General features: G+C 44.4%; 1 protein-coding gene across 2 annotated transcripts in view; it reads left to right on the forward strand.

Moving 5' to 3' along the window:
- Positions 1–20746, forward strand: part of POU6F2 (POU class 6 homeobox 2) — a 475740-nt gene extending 454994 nt beyond the window's left edge. For both annotated transcript variants that reach the window (XM_072760041.1, XM_072760039.1), the window contains 3 exons: positions 2959–3127; positions 12247–12415; positions 15956–20746. In XM_072760041.1, coding sequence (XP_072616142.1) covers positions 2959–3127; positions 12247–12415; positions 15956–16460 — 843 coding nt within the window. In that variant the 3' untranslated portion in view covers positions 16461–20746. The remainder of the gene's footprint in view (positions 1–2958; positions 3128–12246; positions 12416–15955) is intronic.
- The last annotated feature ends 1842 nt before the right edge of the window (positions 20747–22588 follow it).

Consider the following 22588-nt stretch of genomic DNA (forward strand, 5'->3'; position numbering starts at 1 on the left):
CCCATTAATTTTTTTCTCTACTGAGTTGTATCTGAAGAAGAAAAATTTTAATTGATTATTGTCTTACCCAGTTTCTTGATGGTACCTTACCACACCCAGGGCCAATAAAATATTGATGGCATGGTAAAACGGAAGGCTATCTCATGATTCAGTGACTCAAAACTGTGAAAAGCTTTTGTCAAGTAACAGTATTTAGAAGGACAACTCAATAAGTTAGAAGGGGTAGACTGACATGCAAATATCTATCACATTTTATTAAGCAAATTAAAAATAGATTTAATCTTTAATATGTGTCCCTACAGAATAAAATTTACTGGATTCCATTGTTGGTTATGTGCTCAGCAGATTGCCTAATTACTTTGGGCAGATGCTTGATGCATATTAATTGGGGTTCCACGTCAATTATCACTATCTTTTATTCACAATATCGCCTCCACTTAGCACAGTTCAGTAACAATAAGGATGTTCATTTGAGAAGGAATGGCAAGTGATTCTGAAGGGGGACAACATGGCCTTCCAGAAAGAGCTCTGAGCTATAAGTGAGAGTCCAGGTTCTAATGTGCTTCAGACTGCATGACCTTGGACCAGTCATTTATTCGTCATAATCATGCAGGGTGTATCTGCTGCATAGGGATGTCATGGGAATCCGGGGAGCAAAAGCATTGCCACAAGGGGCCAGAAGGGGAAATAGCTCCTTATGTACCTCTCCAAGGTAGCACCTTAGTCACAGTTAATTGAAGGTTAAAACACATGTTCCAGAATTTAAAAGACTGGTTAAATCCCAAGCATTGGCAAGAATGTAGAGCCGCTGGATTTTTCAGATATTTCTTGTGAGAATACGAAATGCTCCAACCACATCGGCAATCAGTTTGGTAGCTTCTTTTACAAAGTGCAACATGCGTGTATAGTACAATGCAGGAATCCCACGATTCCACTCCTAGTTATTTACAGAAGAGAAATGAAAACACAGGTATACACAAACACTCGTATGTAAGTGTTTATGACCATGCTGCTCATGATAGACCCAAACTGGAAATAACCGAAATGTCATGTCATTCATCAATGGATGAATGGATAAACAACCTATGGCATAGATATCTATGTAAATATAGATGTATACGCTACAAACATATACTATATGTTCTACTCAGCAATGAAAGTCATATTGCTGACACATGCAACATAATGAATCTTAAAAAGAGTATGAAGGCAAAAAAAGCCAGATAAAAGAAAAATGTACCATTCCATTTTAAGGATTATGCCAAACGAGTCCATTGTGAAGGAAAGCAGAGCAGTGGTTGTCTGGGGCTGGGCATTGGGAGGAAATCGATTGCCAGGGGGTTTAGGGGACTCTACAGGATGATGGGAAGGAAGGTTCTATGACTTGATTATGATGGTAGTTTCACAGGTGTATCTATTTGATAAAATGCACCAAACTGACCGCTTGAAATGGGTGTGTTTTATTATGTATAAATTATCTCTCAATAAAGTTGAATGAAAAAATGAACACACACACACACACACACACACACACACAGGGAAAGCAATGACAAATGTGAAGTTGACACATTCCAGGCTGGCTGTCAGACACTGAGAAGGTGATCAAAGATCAGGTCAGGCCCTGATCTATCCCACCAAAGTTCAGGACCTGACCTGATTCTACTCCCAGGCTGACTTCCTTCTATAAAAACTCTGCTACACCTCTGTGATTCACACTCTGGGAGTGTGAAAATGGCCATGAAGGCAATTTGCAAACCAAGTAGTGCTATCTCCAATCACAAAGCCAGTGACAGCTGAGGCCGATCGTGCACCTGCCCAGGATCTTGAGCAGCCCCCTTCGTGTCAGCTTCTTGGGAAGGGCAAAACACAGATGGTGGGATCCCCCCTGAGTCTCCAAGGGGACCCCGTATTTGCAATCACTTGCCTTTCCTCCAACCCTCCTCTCCTGAGCTGGGCTTTTCTCACTACCCAGGACAGCCGGCCTTTGAGAACCTGTAAAGGAGTCATGAATAAATGGACATAAAGACAGCCTTTCTCGAGGCTCCCTAAATTTTGAAAATTAGGTTAATGCTTGCTTGTGGCATTGTGATTAAGAGCTTGAGCCTCAGGGTCAGACTTCACATATCCAGACACCAGCTCCCCCACACCTACCGGATGAACCTACAAAAACCCTTTAACCTCGCTGAGCTTCCGCTTCTTTGTCTGCAAAAGAGAGGTCAAAACAACACCCACTTCACAGGCTCCTAGGAGAATTAAATGAGCAAGGGCATGCATGAAAGCCCTTACTTAACACAGGGTGGCACACAGTAAGAAAATGACGACCAAAAACTACAAATGTTACTGGATATTTTTGTCCTGGCTGCCCCAACTTCTCTCCCCGTGGCCCATAGGACATCAGAGAACATTTTTTTTTTCCCCAACTTTACAGTAATCCAACCAGACTCTTTGATCCAGGGGAGCAGAAAGTTCTCAAACTCCATTCACGCTCAGCCCAAATGGGACCTTTCCTAAAAATACCAGCTACAGAAGGCAAAATAGGTGGGCGCAGCCACACCTTTAAGCTTGAGCTGCACACTCCGAGGTGATCGCAAGCACCGTATTTTCTCTGTACATACTTGAGAAGCCTGTCAAGTGCGCTGTAATTGTGTGAACAGGCAGAGAAGAGTCCAGCCACACGCTGTGGTCGAGAAAGGTAGAAAATTGGGTGTTCCAGCAAGCCAAGTAGGGAATTAATAATATATTTAGGATTACTAATAAAATGCCTGTCAGGCAAGCAGCAAAATATTATATACAAAAAAAAAAAATACTGCCAGTTGCATAGAGTTTGCACCGTTCCTGAGAAGTATGTGTTCTTGGAAATATAATGCTTCCACCCCAGATGAAACGTCTATTCTCTGGCACTTTCCCCCTGATTTCTTACTCATGTGTGTATTTTTTTTTACATCCCCTCCCATGTAGCTCCACCAACCCTCCCAGACGTCAGTGGGTCAAGCAGCCTCCCAAAGCAACCTTCTGCACCTGGCTCATAGCCAAGCATCCATGTCTCAAAGCCCCGTCCGGCAGGCCTCTTCTTCCTCCTCCTCATCCTCCTCTTCTTCAGCTTTGAGCGTGGGCCAGTTAGTCAGCAGTAAGTATCCTTTCTGGCTCTGTTAAATCATGGTGGCCTTCTTGTTGCCTATCTGCAATGCTTTCCCTCCTCCCCGCCTCCTCCCCCTCCTCCTCCATCCCCTCCTTCAGGAGCTCCCCCTCCTCCTCCTTCCCCTCCTCTAGGTCCTCCTGCTCCTCCCTCCCCCTCCTCCTCCTCCCCCTTCTCCTCCCTTTCTCTCTCCTACTATGCCCCTGTCCTCCTTTCTCTCGTTCTTTCAACATCAAAGAGGAATTTCCTGGCTCTTCTAAGGCCAATGCTGGAATAAGGTCACTGCCCAGGGCCACATGGTTCCTTAGGGAAGCAGCCCCCCAAAGCACACCCGGTGGATGAGTGTGCTTGGGGCCAGGGTCTATCTATCTCAAGTGCTCTCTGCCCTGTTGAGTCGGCCCATCCTCTTCAGAAGGGAGAACTGATCAGTTTGCAGGGCATGAGCCACAGAGCTCAGAACTGAAATAACCAACAACAGGCACTCAGCCAGCAGGTCAAGCAGCTTTTCTGTGTGTTTGAAGTCCCCTGCCATTCTATTTGTAGGTGTCAGAGGAAATAAAAGAGAGCGTGCCCGTGGGCGGGTGGGTGTGTGTGCGCAGGGAGCTGCCTCCAGGGGCCCGTGGGGGGAGCGGCATGGGCTGCCATGGGATGGGAAATCTCTGAACCACCATTCATAAAATAAAATAAGCCTGGGAGTCTGCTTCCCTGAGCGGGGCTATATATATATATATATATATATATATATATATATATATAATTTTAATTTTTTTATCTAATTTTTGGCCCCAGGTAAAGACAGCATATGTGACACATGCAAAGTGAAACATGTTAGATGTGTGGGACAATGGTCTAATTTCACATAGGTTGTTCACCTTCAGTGCAGTTTTTACCCATAAAAAAAATCATAGAATGCGCACTTAGATTATAATTCTCCAGGAAACGAAAATCCAGTAATTATAGGTTTAAAGGGCCAAAGCACTGCATGGGCAACTGTGCCATAAACTGAGAACACATCTGAGTATCTCTGTTTGATCAAGTGTCATGAATAACTTGTTATAATGGGAACAGTAGGGATCCTCACATATCATCTGTCATGCAAAGCAAAAGGGAGGGTTGCCATGCCCTCCCCATACAAGCAACCCCCCTAAAAGAAATTATATGTGTGCGTGCATACATACATTCAATTATAGGGATTATACAGGCAAGGATGATACAGAATGGAGAAGAGAATGAGGAATTAAGGGAAGATATTAAAATGCCCAAGTGTCTCAGTAGACTAGCCTGAAGGCTCTTGATCCCACAAATGGGTCAACACCAAAATTCAGGTTACATATGGAGTTTACCATCAATCAGTTATTATAGGTTGTTTAGATATACAACCCCTCTCGTTTGGGCCAGAAACTCTAGTCTTACTTAAGCAAAATCACAGCTAAGTTCATTTTAGTCAGATTTTCCACAATAGAGGCACTCCTCATAGGGGCATTACAAAAGATTTCAATTTCATTCCAATTCGATATTCTGCATAAGTTTCCACGAAATACTCTAGTTGTAAAGAGCAGCAAGGTCACAAATTTAGGATAGGCTGTTAAGCTTTGATCCTGAGAGAAAAGGAACTGAGATCAAACATCTTATAAAGAAGACATAAGTTAAATATGAAGTCAAGTACAAACCACCCCACAAATATTACACAACGTAAGCATTCGGCACGTGCTGGATGACTAGAGATGGATGAGTGGATGAACACACGGACAGATGGATGGATGACATCCGGTTCTCTCTAGTCACTTGTCTCAAACTGGGCAGGAAAAGATTAGCCTTTTTTAGACATCAGTAACAGAGCTACGTAATGGGACAGATGGAACTTCAATTGCACAAGTGCCAATGGAGCATCTAAGTTCTAGGTGTATAATGAGTGACCTATATTACATATCCTGATATGAAATATGAAGAATGGGGACAGAGACTCCTTTACTGTATGCACTTGAGGCAGGAAACGCCAAACCCACATGCAGAGCCTGTATCAGGAGCCTTCTCAGGCAGATACATAGAGGCTCTAGCTGTAACCCGGGGGACAGACTTTACACAAACCCATTACTAGGCTTAAAATTGCTACAGATTTTGAGCATGTTGCTTAATTAATTTCTTTCTGTCTCAAAACCCAACTACACAATGAATGATACACGGAGCATTTCTCTGATGCAGATTCCCCCAACAAATCTTTGTTTGAGACTTCATGTGTAAAGTAGGGTTTTCAAAGCACTTTCAATATTGTGCTTGTCTTAATACTCACAATGAAGTCCTAGAAATGCTCATTTTCAGATCTTGAACCTGACGTCACATAGATCCTGAAGGTACAACCATTTTGGCCATCTTCTGTCAGAAGTACCACATTCCGTCTTGGTTGAGAGATCATGACACTCTGTGTGACAAATCTAATGGGCGGCAAGGCCAGGACGATAACCTAAAGAGTCTGATTCAATGGGTCGTATACACACCATACAGCACAGCTGCCTTAAAAAATAAGATGCTTACACATAAATTTTATCCAGTGAAATCTGAATGACAAAATATATCAAATCACCTAAATATTCCTCAAATAATCCTTTAAATGCCTGGACCCACACCTTACGATTAAAGCACAGGCTTTTCTCTGAGCTAATATAAAGAGAAAAACTAGACATTGTGCATATTTTGAAGTTTATATTCAAGCATGAACTATCCATTTAAAATTATTTTTGTCTGAGATAAAGCTTCACCAAACCTGCAGATAGGATATTCTGGGGAGACCCAACCCCATACTTTAGATACAGTTGCTACACAGGTTCAATTCACAGGGGAATAAAAGGGTGGTTTAGTCAGAGGCTGTCAACTTAAAAATAAAAACACTTATTGAGCACCATGTATATGCTGAGCACAGGAACAGAAATGAGGAAAGCAAAAATAAGCCAGATGTGCTTCCTGCCCTGGGGGAGGTCATGAACTGGTAACAAGAAACACAGTTACAATAAAAGGAAATGAATGCTATGCTCAACACAGGAATAGGGACTCTGGCAATACAGCCCACAGTTAACTCAGTTTTGGAGGTTGAGACAGAACAGAAGGACTTGCAAGAGTAAATAATTCTTGAATTGAGTAGAATGGTTGGTTAATCAACAAATCCCTCCAAGAGACCAAGGCCATAGTAAGAAGCAGGTCACACTGGAGTTGAACCTGTGGTCGAGACCTTGGTCGATGAACCCTCCCACTTCACGGTCAAAGACTGTCATTGTAACCCTGCACGTCTTGCCATCGTTCCAGAGAAAATGGAACCAAAATCTTCCCCTCTCCAGGCAAAAGAATGCAGAGTTAATGCCTTAGCAATGATGACAGGATCTTCCAATGCAAAGAACACCACATCCGAGCTCAGCATTACCAAATAGTCGCAGGTGGTAAGACATCTGTATGGTACCTGTTCACAGTAGCTACACAGCTGGCCCTGTGTTAAACTTTGCTTAGTCTCTGCAGTCCTCAGAGGTAAATATAGTTTCAACAAGCAGGGCTTTCGGAAAGCCTAATAGGGTCAAACAGATGACTAGACGAATGTCCCAAATTGGCCCAAGACACACAGTGCTATGTAAAAACAGGTAGATTTGGGGTTTTTAAAAATTCTTTGCCAAGTTTGGTTTCGTTCTGTTTTTCAGTACACACTTTTTAAACCCCTGGCCTGTAAACTTGATCTTTTGGACAGCAAAGGACCTCTGGGTATTACCACAAAAAAAACAAACCATCGAGTGACTGTAAAGATGCACGGTCATAGCTAATGGCACGCCCGATTCCCATGATCACAATTCACATTCTCCACAGTGAAGTAACCCTATTGTAAGTCAACTGTTCTACCAAATTACATTGCACGTTCCTAAATGGTTTCTTATTTCTTTGGAATATTTGGTAAATATGCCCGCTATTGGCTGTGAGAATAGCATTGAAAAAAAAAAAAAGCAGATGAGTGTTTACATAAGACAGTTAATTCACCCTTGGCAGTTTCTTTAAAGTTGCATATTTTTCATATAAAAATCCCATAAGCAGAGGTTGTAGGAGGATGATGTTGATGGATGCTGACCGTTCGACCCAGTTAGCAACCCCTTATATGACGTCCGCATTAACGGGTAGAAGGGGCTGAATTTTTAAAATTAAACAAAACAAAACATCTGTGCCCGTCCAGCCTTAGCATTCAGGATGGGGCAGATCCAGCAAACATACAACCAGATTCTGCAGAACAGGTTTGTTTTCCCCCAATTTGCATTTAGTTCCCATAAAAATCTTTGACTTTTCAGCCCTTGCATTCCAGATTTGACTTGGGAAGCGTCATCAGTATACTTATGAATCCCTGCCAATTTTCAATGCCAGTGGAGTCTAAATCTCTCGGCCAGTTAATCTCTATATAGGTTGATCTTCTGGCTCTTCCAGCGAGGGTCAGATTCAGGGCGGGGGCTGGCAATCATTGCTGTCACTTTCTGACCCTGTCCTTAATATATTGGGCTGACTTAATCTGGAGCAAACTTCTGTTAAAGGTGTCACTTCCTCCTCAATGCAGAGAAATCCCAGACTGGGTTGCTCTAGTGGTGAGTCCACCCACTAGGGGGATCTGAGAGATCCCTCTGGGGTCCCCATCAAGGTGGCCTCAGATTCATCCTTGAAATTGACCCAACCTGGATGAGCGAAAGCCAGACTGAGCTACCCCTGGGTGGAATGTCAACCTCCGAGCCAAACTGAGAGCTGAAGTCACGTTCCAGGGAAGAAGGTCCCATTTACCACATTCCCTACTTGTTTTCTCTCCTCAAATAGAAAAGCATATGTCCCTTAAGGAAGGGGAATTGTTCCAAAAGTGGGGGGACGGGGGAGGAAATCCTGAAGAGCTTTAAGTCAGAAACTTTAGGATCCAAAAAAAAAAAAAAAGCATCAGTTTTTCTCATTAATTCAAAAACACCTTACAGGCACCACCTGATGAATTCTCCCCAAGTGTGAAGACAAGTCCCGCAGGTTGTAATCAAGGTGAAATGGATTTTTGTCCACAGGTGGGCCCCTTTTTTTGCATGGGGAGGCCTCTGTAGTCTTGGGACTCATGGAGAAAGCTGCAAGACATTTTACCATCTGCTTTTATGGGTAAGAACAAAAATGGAAAGAAAACCAGGCAGCTCACCTCCAGCAATGAACACATTGCACCAACCAGGAGATACCAATTTCCCCTCCCCAGGCCTTTATCCAACAGACCATCACGCTGCTTAAATTTCACAACCATTCCTGTCTCATCAGCTCTGTAAGTAGAACGAGGAGAAAGACAAGAGGGGAAATGCGTGAGAAGAAGGAGGAGGAGGAGGAGGAGGAGGAGGAGGAGGAGAAGGAGAAGAAGAAGAAGAAGAAAGAAGAAGAAGAAGAAGAAGAAGAAGAAGAAGAAGAAGAAGAAGAAGAAGAAGGAAGAAGAAGAAGAAGAAGAAGAAGAAGAAGAAGAAGAAGAAGAAGAAGAAGAAGAAGAAGAAGAAGAAGAAGAAGAAAATGAGGACAAGGAGGAGGAGGAGGAAGGAGTTCTGCCTCCTGGTGCAATGAGTGTTTGTCCGGAGCCACGGAAGATGCTGGGCTCAGTAGGGCAGACACTCAGGGCCCCGAGCCTTGGACTGAAAGTCCTGACAACTGGCCTCACACGTCAGTGCGGCCGTAAGAGGCTCTCTGCCCAGCTCCAGGGATTGTCGGGAATCCGGCACACACATGGATTGAGTTGCTAGTCTCCAGGAGACATAATAGGCCTTAAAGGCAAGAAGGCAGACGCGGGGTTTACTGAGGATTGCCCCCCAAGTCTAAGGCCCCAACCCTCACGGGCCGCCCAACTCCCTGATTTTCACGCATCTAGAGATGGAGTGAACACCGGGCAGCACAGTCCCCTCCCACGGAGGCTGTAAGCTTTGCTCAAAGAACAGCTGTCCCCCTTAACCCCGGACTAGCCTGGCAACCCCAGCCTGCCGACACCCGGATGGGGCTGGGGTCGGGGAAGGGCACCTGCCCAGGGCACCCCGCCACCATAGGGCCTTTTTGGCTCATCGCTCTTACACAGGTGGCACGGCAACTTTTCTGTGCAGTGGAACCTGGCGAAGAATGATGGTAAAGAGTCGAGAGAAGACAGTGATGTGCAGAGGGAGCCATGCCCCAACTAGGGCAGGCCAGAAGCTACCCCCAACCCTGCCCTGGGGGTCAAGGGATCCCCTGCATCAGAATCACCTGCGGTATCTGTTCAAAATGCATGTCCTGGGCCCCATCGGGTGACTCCTAAGCACCACCCTAAATGCCATGGCTACAAGGAAAGTCTCCAGTTTACAATTTCTCACCCTCGGGTTTGAACCTCCATTCCCACGCTGGTAAGGCTGCCCAGAGCCCTCTCTCCCTGTGCCCATCTGTACCAAGTGTCTGGGGCTCTGCTCCAAACCAGAGGGTCTCAACTAGTATTTTATCATCACCTCCTCCCACACACGTAGCCCCTTTATGCTTTGCTTTTAAATCCCGGTTGCCCTACCCCACCCCATGAAACGTTAATAGCACAGATCTACTGCACATCTGTCTCTGTAGCCCCGCAGCCCTCTGGGGCTTGGGGGTGGGCACAACCATTGTCCCATCTAAGACTTCGCCACCACCCCAGAACCGATCTCCACCCTGTTGGGAAGCACACACTAAACACAGAGTCGCAAAATAGGCTGAGCCAGGCAGCAGGTCTAAGAGGGCTGCAGATGAGGAGAAGGAGGAGCAGCTGAATGGGCCAGTCAGAACCAGTTCTAGCTGCCTGTTCCCCAGAAGCTCCAACGGAGACCAGGTACAGCCAGATCTTCCAACATCTCAAAAGAATGTAAAAAAAAAAAAAAAAAATGAGATTTTTTTTTCTTTAGAAATCTCCCAATGTTTAAATGTTGGCAAGTCCAAAAAAACTGTAAGCTCTAGGAAAGCTGAGTTTATGTGCAAGCTGCTCATTTGCAACTTCTGCTCTAGGAACGTTTAAATGAAGAAAGGAGAGAAGAGGCTCCAGGCTGCTATGTGCGTGGACGTGACTTCCCAGAATCCTTAGCAAACCCTTGAAGCTGCTCCAGGCTGCTGTGCTGGTGGGATTTAAGATCCAGAGGGCAGCCTCTCTCAAGGACAACCCAAACAAGTCTTTCTTGAACCAGGGTTGCCAGGCTTCTTGGGGGATGGAGAGGGTAGTTGGGGGAGGGGGAAGCAAGATTTTAATTAATCTTCATCAGTTTTATGGTCACCCTCTGCCCCTGCCCATGGACACAATTCTCAATGCCCTACAGTGAAATATCCTGCACTTCTAGCAGGAGCTCCCAGTCCAAAACCCTTGCAGACACCCCCACCGTGCTTTTGCTCCTGCCGGCATCCATGCCCGTCTGCATGCTGCTCCCACTGCCCAGAATATGGCCTCTCCATTCTGTGAATGGGCTGCCCATTGGGCATGACTCAGATGCATCCTCCCTCCTGTCACGTCTCCCTCCTCTGTCAATTCTGCTGCGGGTGTGACCCCGTTAGTTCCCCATTACACTCAGCCTGGTATTTTTCATGGATTGCTTCTCATTCATAATATTGACCCCCAACCCCCTATAGACTGCAAACTCCATGGAGGCCAGAACTGCCTCTCCTATTTCTCCTGCTCCCTTTAACCATCAGTAGGACACCCCTGGAGTCACTCAAGAAATACTTAGAGAACTGTTCGCAGGGGTTGGACCACTTTTCAACCTTTCCTCGGCAAAATTAGGACTAAGGATGTGCACAAAGTCCACAGAAGTTTTTTTCATGTGAAGATGCACAACTGTAGTGCTGATCCTACCGACAGAGTCCGTGTCCCCTGTTATGAGAGAATCTGTAGGGGAAGCTTGGACCTCTCCACCCACCCCAGGCCCCATATTCACACGTTTATCTAAAACTCTTCGAGAACTCTTGGTCCTTGCAATGCAAATATTTATTTCTCTGCCTGACAACAGGGGTTTCTGTAGCCCTGAGCCCAGAAGACTACTCTAGTCCACCAGAGTCCCTAGACAAGTACTTGGATTTACTGAAATTGATGGATTATTGTGCGGAGAGAGGAAGAGAAAAACTTCTCACCTAAGTCCGGGGAATGAGGTGGAGAACAATAGAGTCAGCTCGCAGGCAGACGGGCTTCGCTCCAGGCAGGATGGAGCAGCACTTTGAAATCTTCCCCTAGCCCCAACCCATGCTGTCCCAGCTTGGCGTACGCTTTCATTTATCATTTATCCGGGGATCAGTAGCGGGAAGGGGGGTGCATTCTCCAGCTGTTGTGTCATTTCCCTTGATAAGTCCTAAATTGACCGCGTTATCCAGCACCAAAGGAGCCTTCCTGCAGTAGGCATTTTTTATTATGTGCCCTTTTAGGGGACAAAGGCATCGTGTCAGTAAACTGCTATTGCTGTGGGGAGTGTGGGGAGGGGGGACAATATTATTTTCACAGCTTCATAAGCGGGCTCTTCGGAGGGGCTAATGTGAGCGAAAGAAATTAGACAACATTACCATCTGTTAGCCCGACTGCAGCGGTGAGCCGGAGAAGGAAAGATAGAAAATTCTACTTTTTTTTTCCAATGGCAATTTTTAGCTCTAAAGAATCCAATTAAGACATTTCAAGCGGCACAATTGTACTTTTCTGCACCAAATTTATATTCATATATTTTTGCTGAATATTTGACCATATTTATGGGCAAAATGTGTACAATTTTTGCCCAGTATTGGAACCTGTTTATGGGCAAAATGGAGATGCGTCCCCTAGCTGGTGCCTTCCTGCCCTGGCTGTTACCCGTTCAGCCCAGGGGAGCACACTCTTGTGTTGTGAAAGTGGCAGTATGTGAACTACCTGTGGCCTTACCTGGGATAGAATCACCCCGAAGGATGACTTGTAGAGGTGTAATGACTTGAGGATGGGATCCCGGGTGCCCCACTTGGGAGCAAGAGAGAACATTCCACAGTGTCTGCTTCCCCCACCACTCTGCTGCTAGAGAGAGCCGCTTTCTTATAAACCCTAATAAACAGATATCACTTGGATGTGTGTTGACGTATTGATCCTATTTTTAAAAACATCTCCACAGATCCTCAAACGGCAGCGGGTGAGGTGGATGGGGTTAATCTGGAGGAGATCCGAGAATTTGCCAAAGCTTTTAAAATCCGGCGCCTGTCCCTTGGCCTGACCCAGACTCAGGTGGGACAGGCTCTCAGTGCTACAGAGGGCCCCGCGTACAGCCAGTCGGCCATCTGCAGGTAACCCGTGCCCACATGCTGTCACCTGTCCTGGCCAGCCTGGGCCTCGTCTGTCCTCATGGCTCAGCTTTTCTTCTTCGGGCGGGCAGAGCTGGAGGGGTACAGTGTGGGGACTAAGTCTGGGGCGGTTATACACTGGAATCGGTGGCATTGACAGAAATGAAGGTGCTTAAGCAGATCGGGGTCCTGGCTTGATAACTCCTATCAACTCACAAAGAAGGCAGTCTCATTGGGAATCCCCCACTGGTGGGCCAGAAGCTTCCTTCTGGACCTGCCGTCCTACGCAGCTGAGAGCCACCGTCCCCTGTCTGCAGACAGGTATCCCGAGCAAACGTTGTCAGGCTGCCAGTCCCACTGGGTGTTAACCCTCCCACCGTTTCTGCCCAGGGATGGCTTTCAGGATTTTCCCAGAAAAATTCACCGTAGAAAGAAAATTAACCATCTCGTGACTGCAAAGGAATGCTTTAACATGGCTTTGCCAGACACAACTCTCAAAGCACATTTTTTTTTTCAAAGAAGTAGCTGCTTTAAGTGGCTCAGAAAGGGGTGGTAAGAATCTGGCCTAAGCTGTCCCCGCCCCCTCCAAAATGAATAAATAAATGAATAAATAAATAATAGAATCCAGCCTTGGTTGTGTTCAAGTTGATCTGGGTCAAGCCGCCAGCAGCAGACCCCTGCATGCATATGTGTGTGTGTGTGTGTGTGTGTGTGTGTTGCACTAATCCCATGTTTATGCATGAGGTAACAAAGGCACTTCTGTAAGAGCTTTTTCCTCTTGGGCAATGCCTTATGAGTCCTCCTCCATCAGGAAAAGCCAAGAAACCAACTCTAAACTCATTTAAGTGGATTTTGTTCTTGGTGATCCATGAAATGCTGTCTTTTTATCTGCTCTTTATACTTTTAATGTATTCCCCAAAGGACGGAAGTGTACTTTGCCTGCAGTTTAAGACTAAGGCTATAAATAACATCAGTATGGGGTAGTAGCTTGCAGCTCACATTTTGCTCAATGATTTTCCATAAAACCCATTGATTGTTGTTAAATACAAAAAGCGCCATAGGATCCTCTCACTTCTATGGTCTCCCCTACTGTTTTTTCTTATAAGATACCTCCCTGTAGAAAATAACCTTTATTCAGTCTATACAAGGATACTACTGCTGGGAAATTTGTTTCAAGGCTTGTATATGTTATTCCCAACAACACAGAAACATCAACACTAACAAGCAGCATCAGTGATATGAATACGCCTGCTCCCTGTTGGGAAACATTAATTTTGTTTCATCTTGACAGCCTCGTGATGAAGGCAGCCATAGGTTTGTAAGTCGTTGTCAATTTGTTATTTTTGCTAAAGTCCTCTTTGGCTTATTTTTAGTCCTAAAACGTGATTTCCTTTTATTGGTTTGAGTGCCATCTCAGGTGTTCACCAACACCCGTAGAGTGTCTGGGGCATTCCCAATCAAATATGTAGATTTCTGAAGTCTTCCCCGGGGAAGCCAAGAAAGCAATGGCTGAAATGGCAAGAGAGACCCTGGGAACTCCCCATATAACTGAATATGCCTCGACTTTATAGTCTTTCTCTAGCCTGTAGGGTCCGGCTGAGCCAGTTATAGGAGCTAAATACCAAAAGAAAAAAATGAAAGCCTTGAAAGAGACGGAGATCTGACATTGGAACAATTCACATTTATTTAAGGGGTAGACAGGAATCTGCATTTGAGCCTGCACACTCAGGTGTCACTTAGGAGGGAGGGGTGGCTCCCAGGCACCCTTTGATGAGTCCCTCCTTGAGAGAGACAAAGAGAAGGAAACATCACCAACACCCTGAACATCCCTATTGCAGCTTTGTCCCTCACACCATGGCACTGTGAAGCCTGTTGTCATGTTTATCCAGAGTTTAAGCTTTGGAGCTTTTATGGTCAAATGTAGTATGTGGCAAATTCCATGACCGTTAGAGCTTTTGTGGCAAGCTCATTAAGTGACATTAGATGATTAGTAGTTCATTTTTTATTGAAAGCAAGATGTACTTCTTCCCCCTCTGACCAGGAGTGGAAGTTGGGTTTAAAAAATAATAATAAACAAATAACCCCTTGATCTATAGACAGAGAACGCAATGCACTGGAAATCACGTTAAAACTTGATACTATTTGCACTGCTTTTCACAATACCTAAAATGCAGTGTCAAAGATAATATTATGGCCCGTAGAGGAAGCCTATCCTTTTGTGCCCTTCTGCAAGCATCCTTATAAAGCATACTCGGACTGGCTAAAGCAGGATCATTTAGCTCTAGGAGAACAGTCCATTGTAGTAAGATGCACTCTGCAGTCAGATGGTTGTCTTTCAATACACTGACCCCTTAAAAAGAGTGAATCCGAAGAGGATCCGAGAGAGAAGATCTGTGTGTCCAAAGTTGTCATACCGTAGGCCATGAATTTGGATTTAGAATAAACAGATGAAGGAATAAAAGCAATTGGTACTTTGGTGTATTTCGTGGAAGCATGAGGCTGAACTGAATACCAGGATGACCTCTTAAGACGTTCTATATAATTTTGTCCCAAGATGCTTCATATTTCTTAAAAATCCCAGAAATTTTTCTGGATTCTGTACCCCAGAATTCCTGATGGCCATTGATACTAGACCACATTTGCAGAAAATGATATCATTCAAGGACAGTTTGCAGATATCACACATTAAACACAGCTCGATGCCCCAGTGCCAAAGTGCACCATCGCCCCGGACAGTGTTTGAAAAGCATGAGGTGGCCTCAGCACAACCGGGGACAGTGAGAGGGGAGCGTTGGTAGCAACTACAGGGTGTCCGGCTGCATGAGGCCCACCGTAAAGTAGCAACGGGCTGTGCTTTGCCTGGAAAGGGGCATGTTGCTAACTAACATCTAGTGCAAGCGGTTTGTTATCGGAGATCGAGAAGGGACAAGGGAAGAGAGAGAGAGAGAGACAGAGAGAGGGAGAGAGGGATTCAAATGAGACAGAGATGAAAAGAACCCAGTCCCAGTCTCCATCCCGGACTCTGTAACCGAAACAGCAGTGTTTTCATAACCGAGTCAATGGGAGGAGTTTAAGGCAACCTCAATGAAGCACACGAAAGGAGTCATTCTTGGTGGAAGAACATGACAGCTGCTGTCGCCTGGCGCCACTCCCTGGCGTTCACTTTTGCCCTGAGGATTCTGAGTGTGGGGGACACATGGCTGGGGACGAACGGTTTGACAGGCTCTTAGATCTCCGGAGTGTGCCGGGTGGGGAGGGCTCTGCAGGTCGGTTTTCATCTCCCTCTCGATGGCTGTCGTGTGTCCTGGCGTCTGCAACCCCCCGTGTGCCCCCGTCTCCCCATCCGTGTGGCTGTGCGGGCTGCATGCGGGGCATGAGCATGCGGGCCGGGAGGCGCTGGCTTGAGCGGGGACGGCCACCTTGCAGCGGGCTGCTCCCCCGGAGTGAATTCGCTCTGCCAGTCAGTCAGGCAGCAGGCAGGCAGGGCGCCCACCCTGGCAGAGGACTCAGTGTAAGACTGTTCTTTCTCAATTCTCCCCCCAGACACACCATCCTGAGAAGCCACTTTTTCCTACCACAGGAAGCCCAAGAGAACACTATAGCTAGCAGTCTGACAGCCAAACTGAACCCTGGCCTTTTGTATCCTGCCAGGTTTGAAAAGCTGGACATCACCCCTAAAAGTGCCCAGAAGATCAAGCCGGTGCTTGAGCGGTGGATGGCTGAGGCTGAGGCCCGCCACCGAGCAGGTGTGCAGAACCTCACCGAGTTTATTGGGAGTGAACCGTCCAAAAAGCGCAAGCGGCGCACCTCCTTCACACCCCAGGCTCTTGAGATCCTCAATGCCCACTTTGAGAAGAACACACACCCCTCTGGGCAGGAAATGACCGAGATTGCCGAGAAGCTGAACTATGACCGAGAAGTAGTTAGAGTTTGGTTCTGCAATAAGAGGCAAGCCCTGAAGAACACAATTAAACGCTTAAAACAGCACGAGCCGGCCTCGGCCGTCCCCCTGGAGCCCTTAACAGACTCTCTGGAAGACAACTCCTAAGGATCAGAAGCAACATGCCCAAGAGCTAACTGCCGCCCTCGGACTCCACAGATCATAACTGATGATGATGATGATGATGATGATGATGATGATGATGATAAAAAATTGAAAATAAAATCGACAAGTAGCCCCCAGTCCTCACCCTCGTCCGTAAAAGACTAAGAAAGCGACCAAGTGGACAGAATGGTTTATACATGTCCGTTGGTTTTCCAAAAAGAAAAAAATATATAACAATTTTTGAAAATTTTTAAACGAGGCAGACACCGTCTGGCAGGTGTGTGCGGTAGGGTAGTCCCCCGGCCCAACCTGTCTCTACCCCCCACCCCTCCGAAGCCAATTTTCTAACGGACTTAGAGCAAACCAAATAACCACATACTTTTTTCTGTGTATTATGAAAATGTGAACACATTTTAAGGAAAAAGAAAAAAGACCAAACCAAAAACAAAAAGAAGAAAGAAAGAAAGAAAGAAAGAAAGAAAGAAAGAAAGAAAGAAAGAAAAAAGGAAGGAAGGAAGGAAGGAAGGAAGGAAGGAAGGAAGGAAGGAAGGAAGGAAGGAAAGAAGGAAGGAAGGAAGGAAAAAAAAAAAAAACCCAACAGCAAACAAAAACTTTTATCTGTTCAAAGCGAATACAAGCCTGCCACCTGGAGGAGGGACTGCATTCTTTCAGGGTCTAAGTGCTGATTCACTCTGAAAACCTATTAACCAAAGTCAGAAACATGGCATTGCAACCGCGATCGTTGGTCTACTCTTCTCTGCGTGTAAAGTTGTGTTACGAATTTTTACATTTGTACTTAAAGGAAAAATAAGAAGCCTGATTTCTCCCGTCTGACCCATCTCATTCCCCACCCGTGGGGTGGGCGCCACTGTTGAAGCCATTCTGTGAGGCTCACTGTTGGTTTTCTTTTGTGGTGGTTGGGGGGGGGGGGTGTTCTTCTTTTTTCTTTGTCTTGAGTTTTGTTTTTCAGGGGGAGGGGGCATCCTGGATCGTGTGCCAAAGTATCCATTGCTTTCTTCTCACTATGACTTGTGGGTTTGAGATAAGAAACTGGAGCTCGCATTTCTCATGTTTCCTGCATTTCTCCGTCTCCCTCATGTGCGGCCTCCAGGGTCTGCTGGAGGGTCACAGAGTGGGAACGGTGTCTTGTCCACTCAGATCCCGTGAAACGCAGGAGAGACTCCAGAATAACTAGGGCTTTGCTCGATGAACTGTCACCACTGGCATAAGCTGTAATCGTACTCACTGTCCCCACCAGAGCTTGGGATTTCTCTCAGTCTGTTGGCCACGTACATGGAGAGCTGACCAAAACTAATTTTGTAATATAAATATAAACTGCACATTTGGTTCAATACTTACATCTATGTGATGCTTCTGTGCAAAGCAATTTCTCTCAGAAGTCTGATAGCCAAAGAAATGTCTCAAGATTTCAGTCAGAACACACACATAGCATGCACACACCCATATGCACACACACAAAGGAAACAGGCCAAAAAGAAAGGGATGATCACTGGATCATTAGAGACCATCATGTATCCTATAAATCCCATCTTTTCTGCTACTCTTTTCATTCCGATAGGGATGGCCGACTTTTTTCAGGGGGGAACCATTGTTCTTTGTTCTTGGAATATATATATATATACACATATATATGTGTGTGTGTGTGTGTGTGTATATATGCGTGTATATATACGCATATATATACACATATATATACACACACATACAAATGGAGCAGAAAGTTGGAAGACAAATTTAAATGATTGGAATTGGGGTCTGGGTTCTTAAGGGGAACAGAGGTTTTAACAGTGAAGTACCTCCGCTAAAAGGAAAATTCTAGAAGCGGCTTATCTAACACATCAGAATAGCCTTCACTATTAGAACTAGGGGATTATTTCACTATTCAGAATAACTTACTCAGAAGGTCAGTGGGCCAAAATCACCTAATAAGCCAGAAGGAAAGGGTGAGACGTGAGGGTGGCTGGGCAAGAGGCCACCTGGAGCCCATGGCTGGTGTTCCCCACAGAGACAGGCAAAAGGTGTTCAGGCAAAGGAGCCGGCAAAGAGAACCACCGATTTGCCTGCTGTCTAGAAGCAAATATTCCTGAGCAATTAGTTCCAAATCACGCTCATGTACTCTCTAGAAGTAAATTGTGAAGAAAAAGGAAAACCTTCAAGTTGCCCAACCGAATACAAATGCCACCTTCTCCCCTAATACACTCCCTCCCCCAGGGGAGTTGGAGATCCTTCTTCTGTCAGTGCCTTTGCTGGCAATGTCCATGCAATGGTAGGACTGTCCCCACCCTACCCCGCTCCCGGAAGTTTCATGCGTGGCCATCGGGAGACCACCAGGAAGGAAACTCAAAAAGAAATCCTGCAAGTGGAATCATTCGCTTATAAAGGCATTTCCATTTCGCCAGTCTGATGCTAACTGGACCACAGCTAACCTGATCTTCGATGCCAACGACGTCATGGTACCCATTTCGCCACCTCAAAAACTGCACACAAAGAGCAACAACCCAGAAATCCCAAAACGTATCGATTAGACAGATTTTGTATTCTCCTAGGACCTGCTCCAAATTCCATCAGGAAAAGCTCCTCAGGAAGAGAAGTTAACAAGAGGACATATGATGGATGCTAAATGTTTAAACATATGCCAGCAGCAGTTACATAAGGCCTGCTCGGTTCGGAGATCTATAATTGGGAGGGTATAACTAGGACAGTGAAAATATAAAATAAAAGTAATCTTCCAGAGTGGAATAAAAAAGAAATATATTCATCCCACAGTCGTAAAACCATTCATGTGCAGTGATTTTTTTTATAGTTTTATAATTTTGTATTGTTTTATAAATTATTTATAAGGTGTTGTAATGCTTCTTATATTAATTTTTTACAGATAAATTTTTTGCTACAAGGCATAAAAAGGTGCCTGAACAAATTCTTAGGAATATAAATTATACTGTGTGACTTGTAAGTCTTCGGGACCTCACCTACTGCTTAATTTTATTATGACATTTCTTATTTCCACTTGTAAACAACTTCATATGCCAGTAGCACTTAAGAGTCTTTTATGTTTCCATGAACTGAAGGCTAAGGTTGCCATTAACAAAAAATAAAAGCCACTTCGGGCATATGTGATTGTATTTCAAGCTTCAATATTTTTCTTACATATTCTTAAATTATGATCATCTTCATTTCCTTCATCATTTGACAAAAAAAAAGAAATGACTGATGTTATATTTCACACTTGTTTGCAGGCTTTTTTTTTTCAACCAAAAACCATTTGAAAAATTGAGAATTTTAATTGCATTGCAAGGTTTTGGTTTGTATGTTGTAATCACACAACACACGCGTGCATACACACACAGAGACACACACACACACACCCCACAGGAGAGAGAATAAAAAAGCAAAAGGAGCTAGGAAAAAAGAAAACCAAGTAGAGGCGTATCAAAGAACTCAAGCTATAACCAAAAAGAAATTGTAAAATGCCTTTGCTCATCTTCTCTACGCTGGACCAAAGCTCAATATTTGTAGGTATATGCACATTGTATAGATATGGCTTAAATGTTGCTGACAATCTCGCAATACTAAACTGTTCCTATTTTAAGAAAAAAAAAGAAATACAAACTGTTCATCAATGTTTTACCTCAGCACTCTACTTGTACCCAGTTAATGACCAAGCTTAAAAAAAAATGGAGAAAAAGGAAATTGATTTTCATTTCAATGTTTGACTGTAAAATCTGTTTGGATAACATTTTGTAATGAGCTTTTTGTCATGTGGTTTGCTTGTCTTCAACTTGAAATTATGTGAGGCACATTTGTTTTATTTGTTGTTAAGAAAGTGATTTTTTTTATTTTTATTATTATTATTATTATTTTTTTTTGTCCTACGTGCTGTGATCTAGACTGGTCACCAGGGTCACTGATGAGAAACCACAGAGAGTTGCCTGCTCCACGTGTGGGGCAGGCAGCAGGAAGGAGGGCAGAAAAAATGACTGGGTTGTTTCGAAAAAATCCTCTTGATGAGAAGTTGACATGATGGACTTGTGACCAAGAAGCCAAACTGGATATTTAAAAGCTCCTTACTTGCTCTGACATTGAAACCAAAGCTGATTTATCTGCACAGGTTGCTTAACGTTAAAAAAAAAAAAAAACTGACAAAACTGTACTTAATCTAGAGCAATATCTGTATGGTCAGTAAAGCTGCACTTTGTGTATTTCTTAACAGCTTCAGATCTGTCACTTTTAATTTGTACCATAAAAAAATAAAGAATTGTTTGACATGAGCTTCTAGAGTAAGTGTGTCTTGAACTCAGATATATCATTTCAACTGTAAGCATGTAAATGAACATGTGGGATAACCCCAGGTGTTAAGAAAAGGAAGGGGTTCCAGGCAGACCCATTAATATCATGATTATTTTAACTTTTCGAATAAAAGATTAGATGAACTAAGACACCATTGGTTGCAGGTTACAGAAATCCGACTGAAACTTGCTGAGACAAGAAGAGCCGATGCTGTTTGACCTGATAGGGAAGTCCTGCTGCAAGCTCCGCTGCATACAGTGGTTCCAAGGATGTCACCAGCCTGCCCCACTCAGCTTCCTTCTCACCCGGGAACCTCAGATGTTGAGTCTTGCACCTGTCTCTAAATTAGACGCTGTGTTGGGGGATTATGTACTGCAATCAGCCACTCCGAGGTCACAGACCCACCCTGTCTGTGGTCAGGGGATGGGGCCTCATGCTAACAACCCCGAGGGACCCCAAGGAAGAATGGGGAAGTCTCCACAAGAATCTGAAGACGGAAGATGGGAAACCATAGCAAGCCGACACAACCCATGGCCATCCAAGTCTCCTACTAACACCCCGCCGTGTGCCAGGTATTGCAGAGGATTCTGCTGGGAAAGAGCTCTCGCTGCCTTTTCAAGCAATTTCTGTCATTGCATGTTCTGGAAAATTTAGGCATTTAGAATATGCTCCTGATTAAGTATAATGTGAGAACAGGAGGTGAGTTAACGTGGTTTTACAATTTACTGGATCAAAAGGAAGATGGGATTATCTTGCTAAAATACCAGTAAAAAGGGGGGGGGGTAGTTAGAATGACAATCTGCATGCTTTTAGTGACCTTCAGCAAACATTTCTTATGCTACATGGAGGTCCATATATCAACTTCATCTTGTGATTGATAAGAAGTGCTTCAGGACAAGCAACAGAACCAAAAATCGGAGTGCCCATACATTATAAATAGGCAAGAAAAGTGGCCAGGAAGCTCCGAGATGGATTTCTAAGAGGAGCAAAAAGATGCTGATGCTTCCGTCCTCGTGGGTAGAGAAAGACAGAATACAGTCACAGTTAAGCTTTCTTTCCATTTAAAATACTCTGAAAATACTCCGGGCAAAGGTCATGACCATAATTATACCTATTATTATAAAAGGTTTAATAATACATCTTTAAAAAGATGGTCATCTCCACTATACTCAAATTACAAATAAAATAAAGTACATTTCTCAACGAGATATCTGGACTTACACCTTCATTACAGCCTTATTCACAGTAGCCAAGATACACAAATAAACTGTGCTTTCTTTTGTTCATTATACAACTGCTTAATATACTAAAGGGACACAATTATTTCAACTTTCACAATAAAAATCTAATAGTTTCCACCGCCCTACAACAAAGCCCTTTCAACAAAGTTGGGATCTACTGTCATGCTGGACTGAAGAGAAACACCAGCATAATGGCACTCGAGGTCCTAATTGTCTCCATCCTTAATAAGGACATAATAATACAACATTTGGGTAACAACCACTGATATAAGGATAATTACTTGTAACTATGTATCTGAATTGTCATACTAATATACATTACCTATTAGAAGTCATGTAACAGAGCGCCTTGGTGGCTCAATCGGTGAAGTGTCCGATTCTTGGTTTCAGCTCAGGTCATGATCTCGGTCATGAGATCAAGCCCCACATCCGGCTCTGCACCCAGTGGGGAATCTGCTTGAGATTCTCTCTCCCTCTCTCCTGCCCCTTCCCCCTTTAAAATAAATAAACAAATCTTAAAAAAAGAAATAATGCCACAAAGTATAATAAAATAGATAACAAAATTATTTAAAATAAAAGAAA

This window comes from Vulpes vulpes, chromosome 5 (genome assembly GCF_048418805.1).
Source record: "Vulpes vulpes isolate BD-2025 chromosome 5, VulVul3, whole genome shotgun sequence".
Classification (NCBI taxonomy): Eukaryota; Metazoa; Chordata; class Mammalia; order Carnivora; family Canidae; genus Vulpes; species Vulpes vulpes.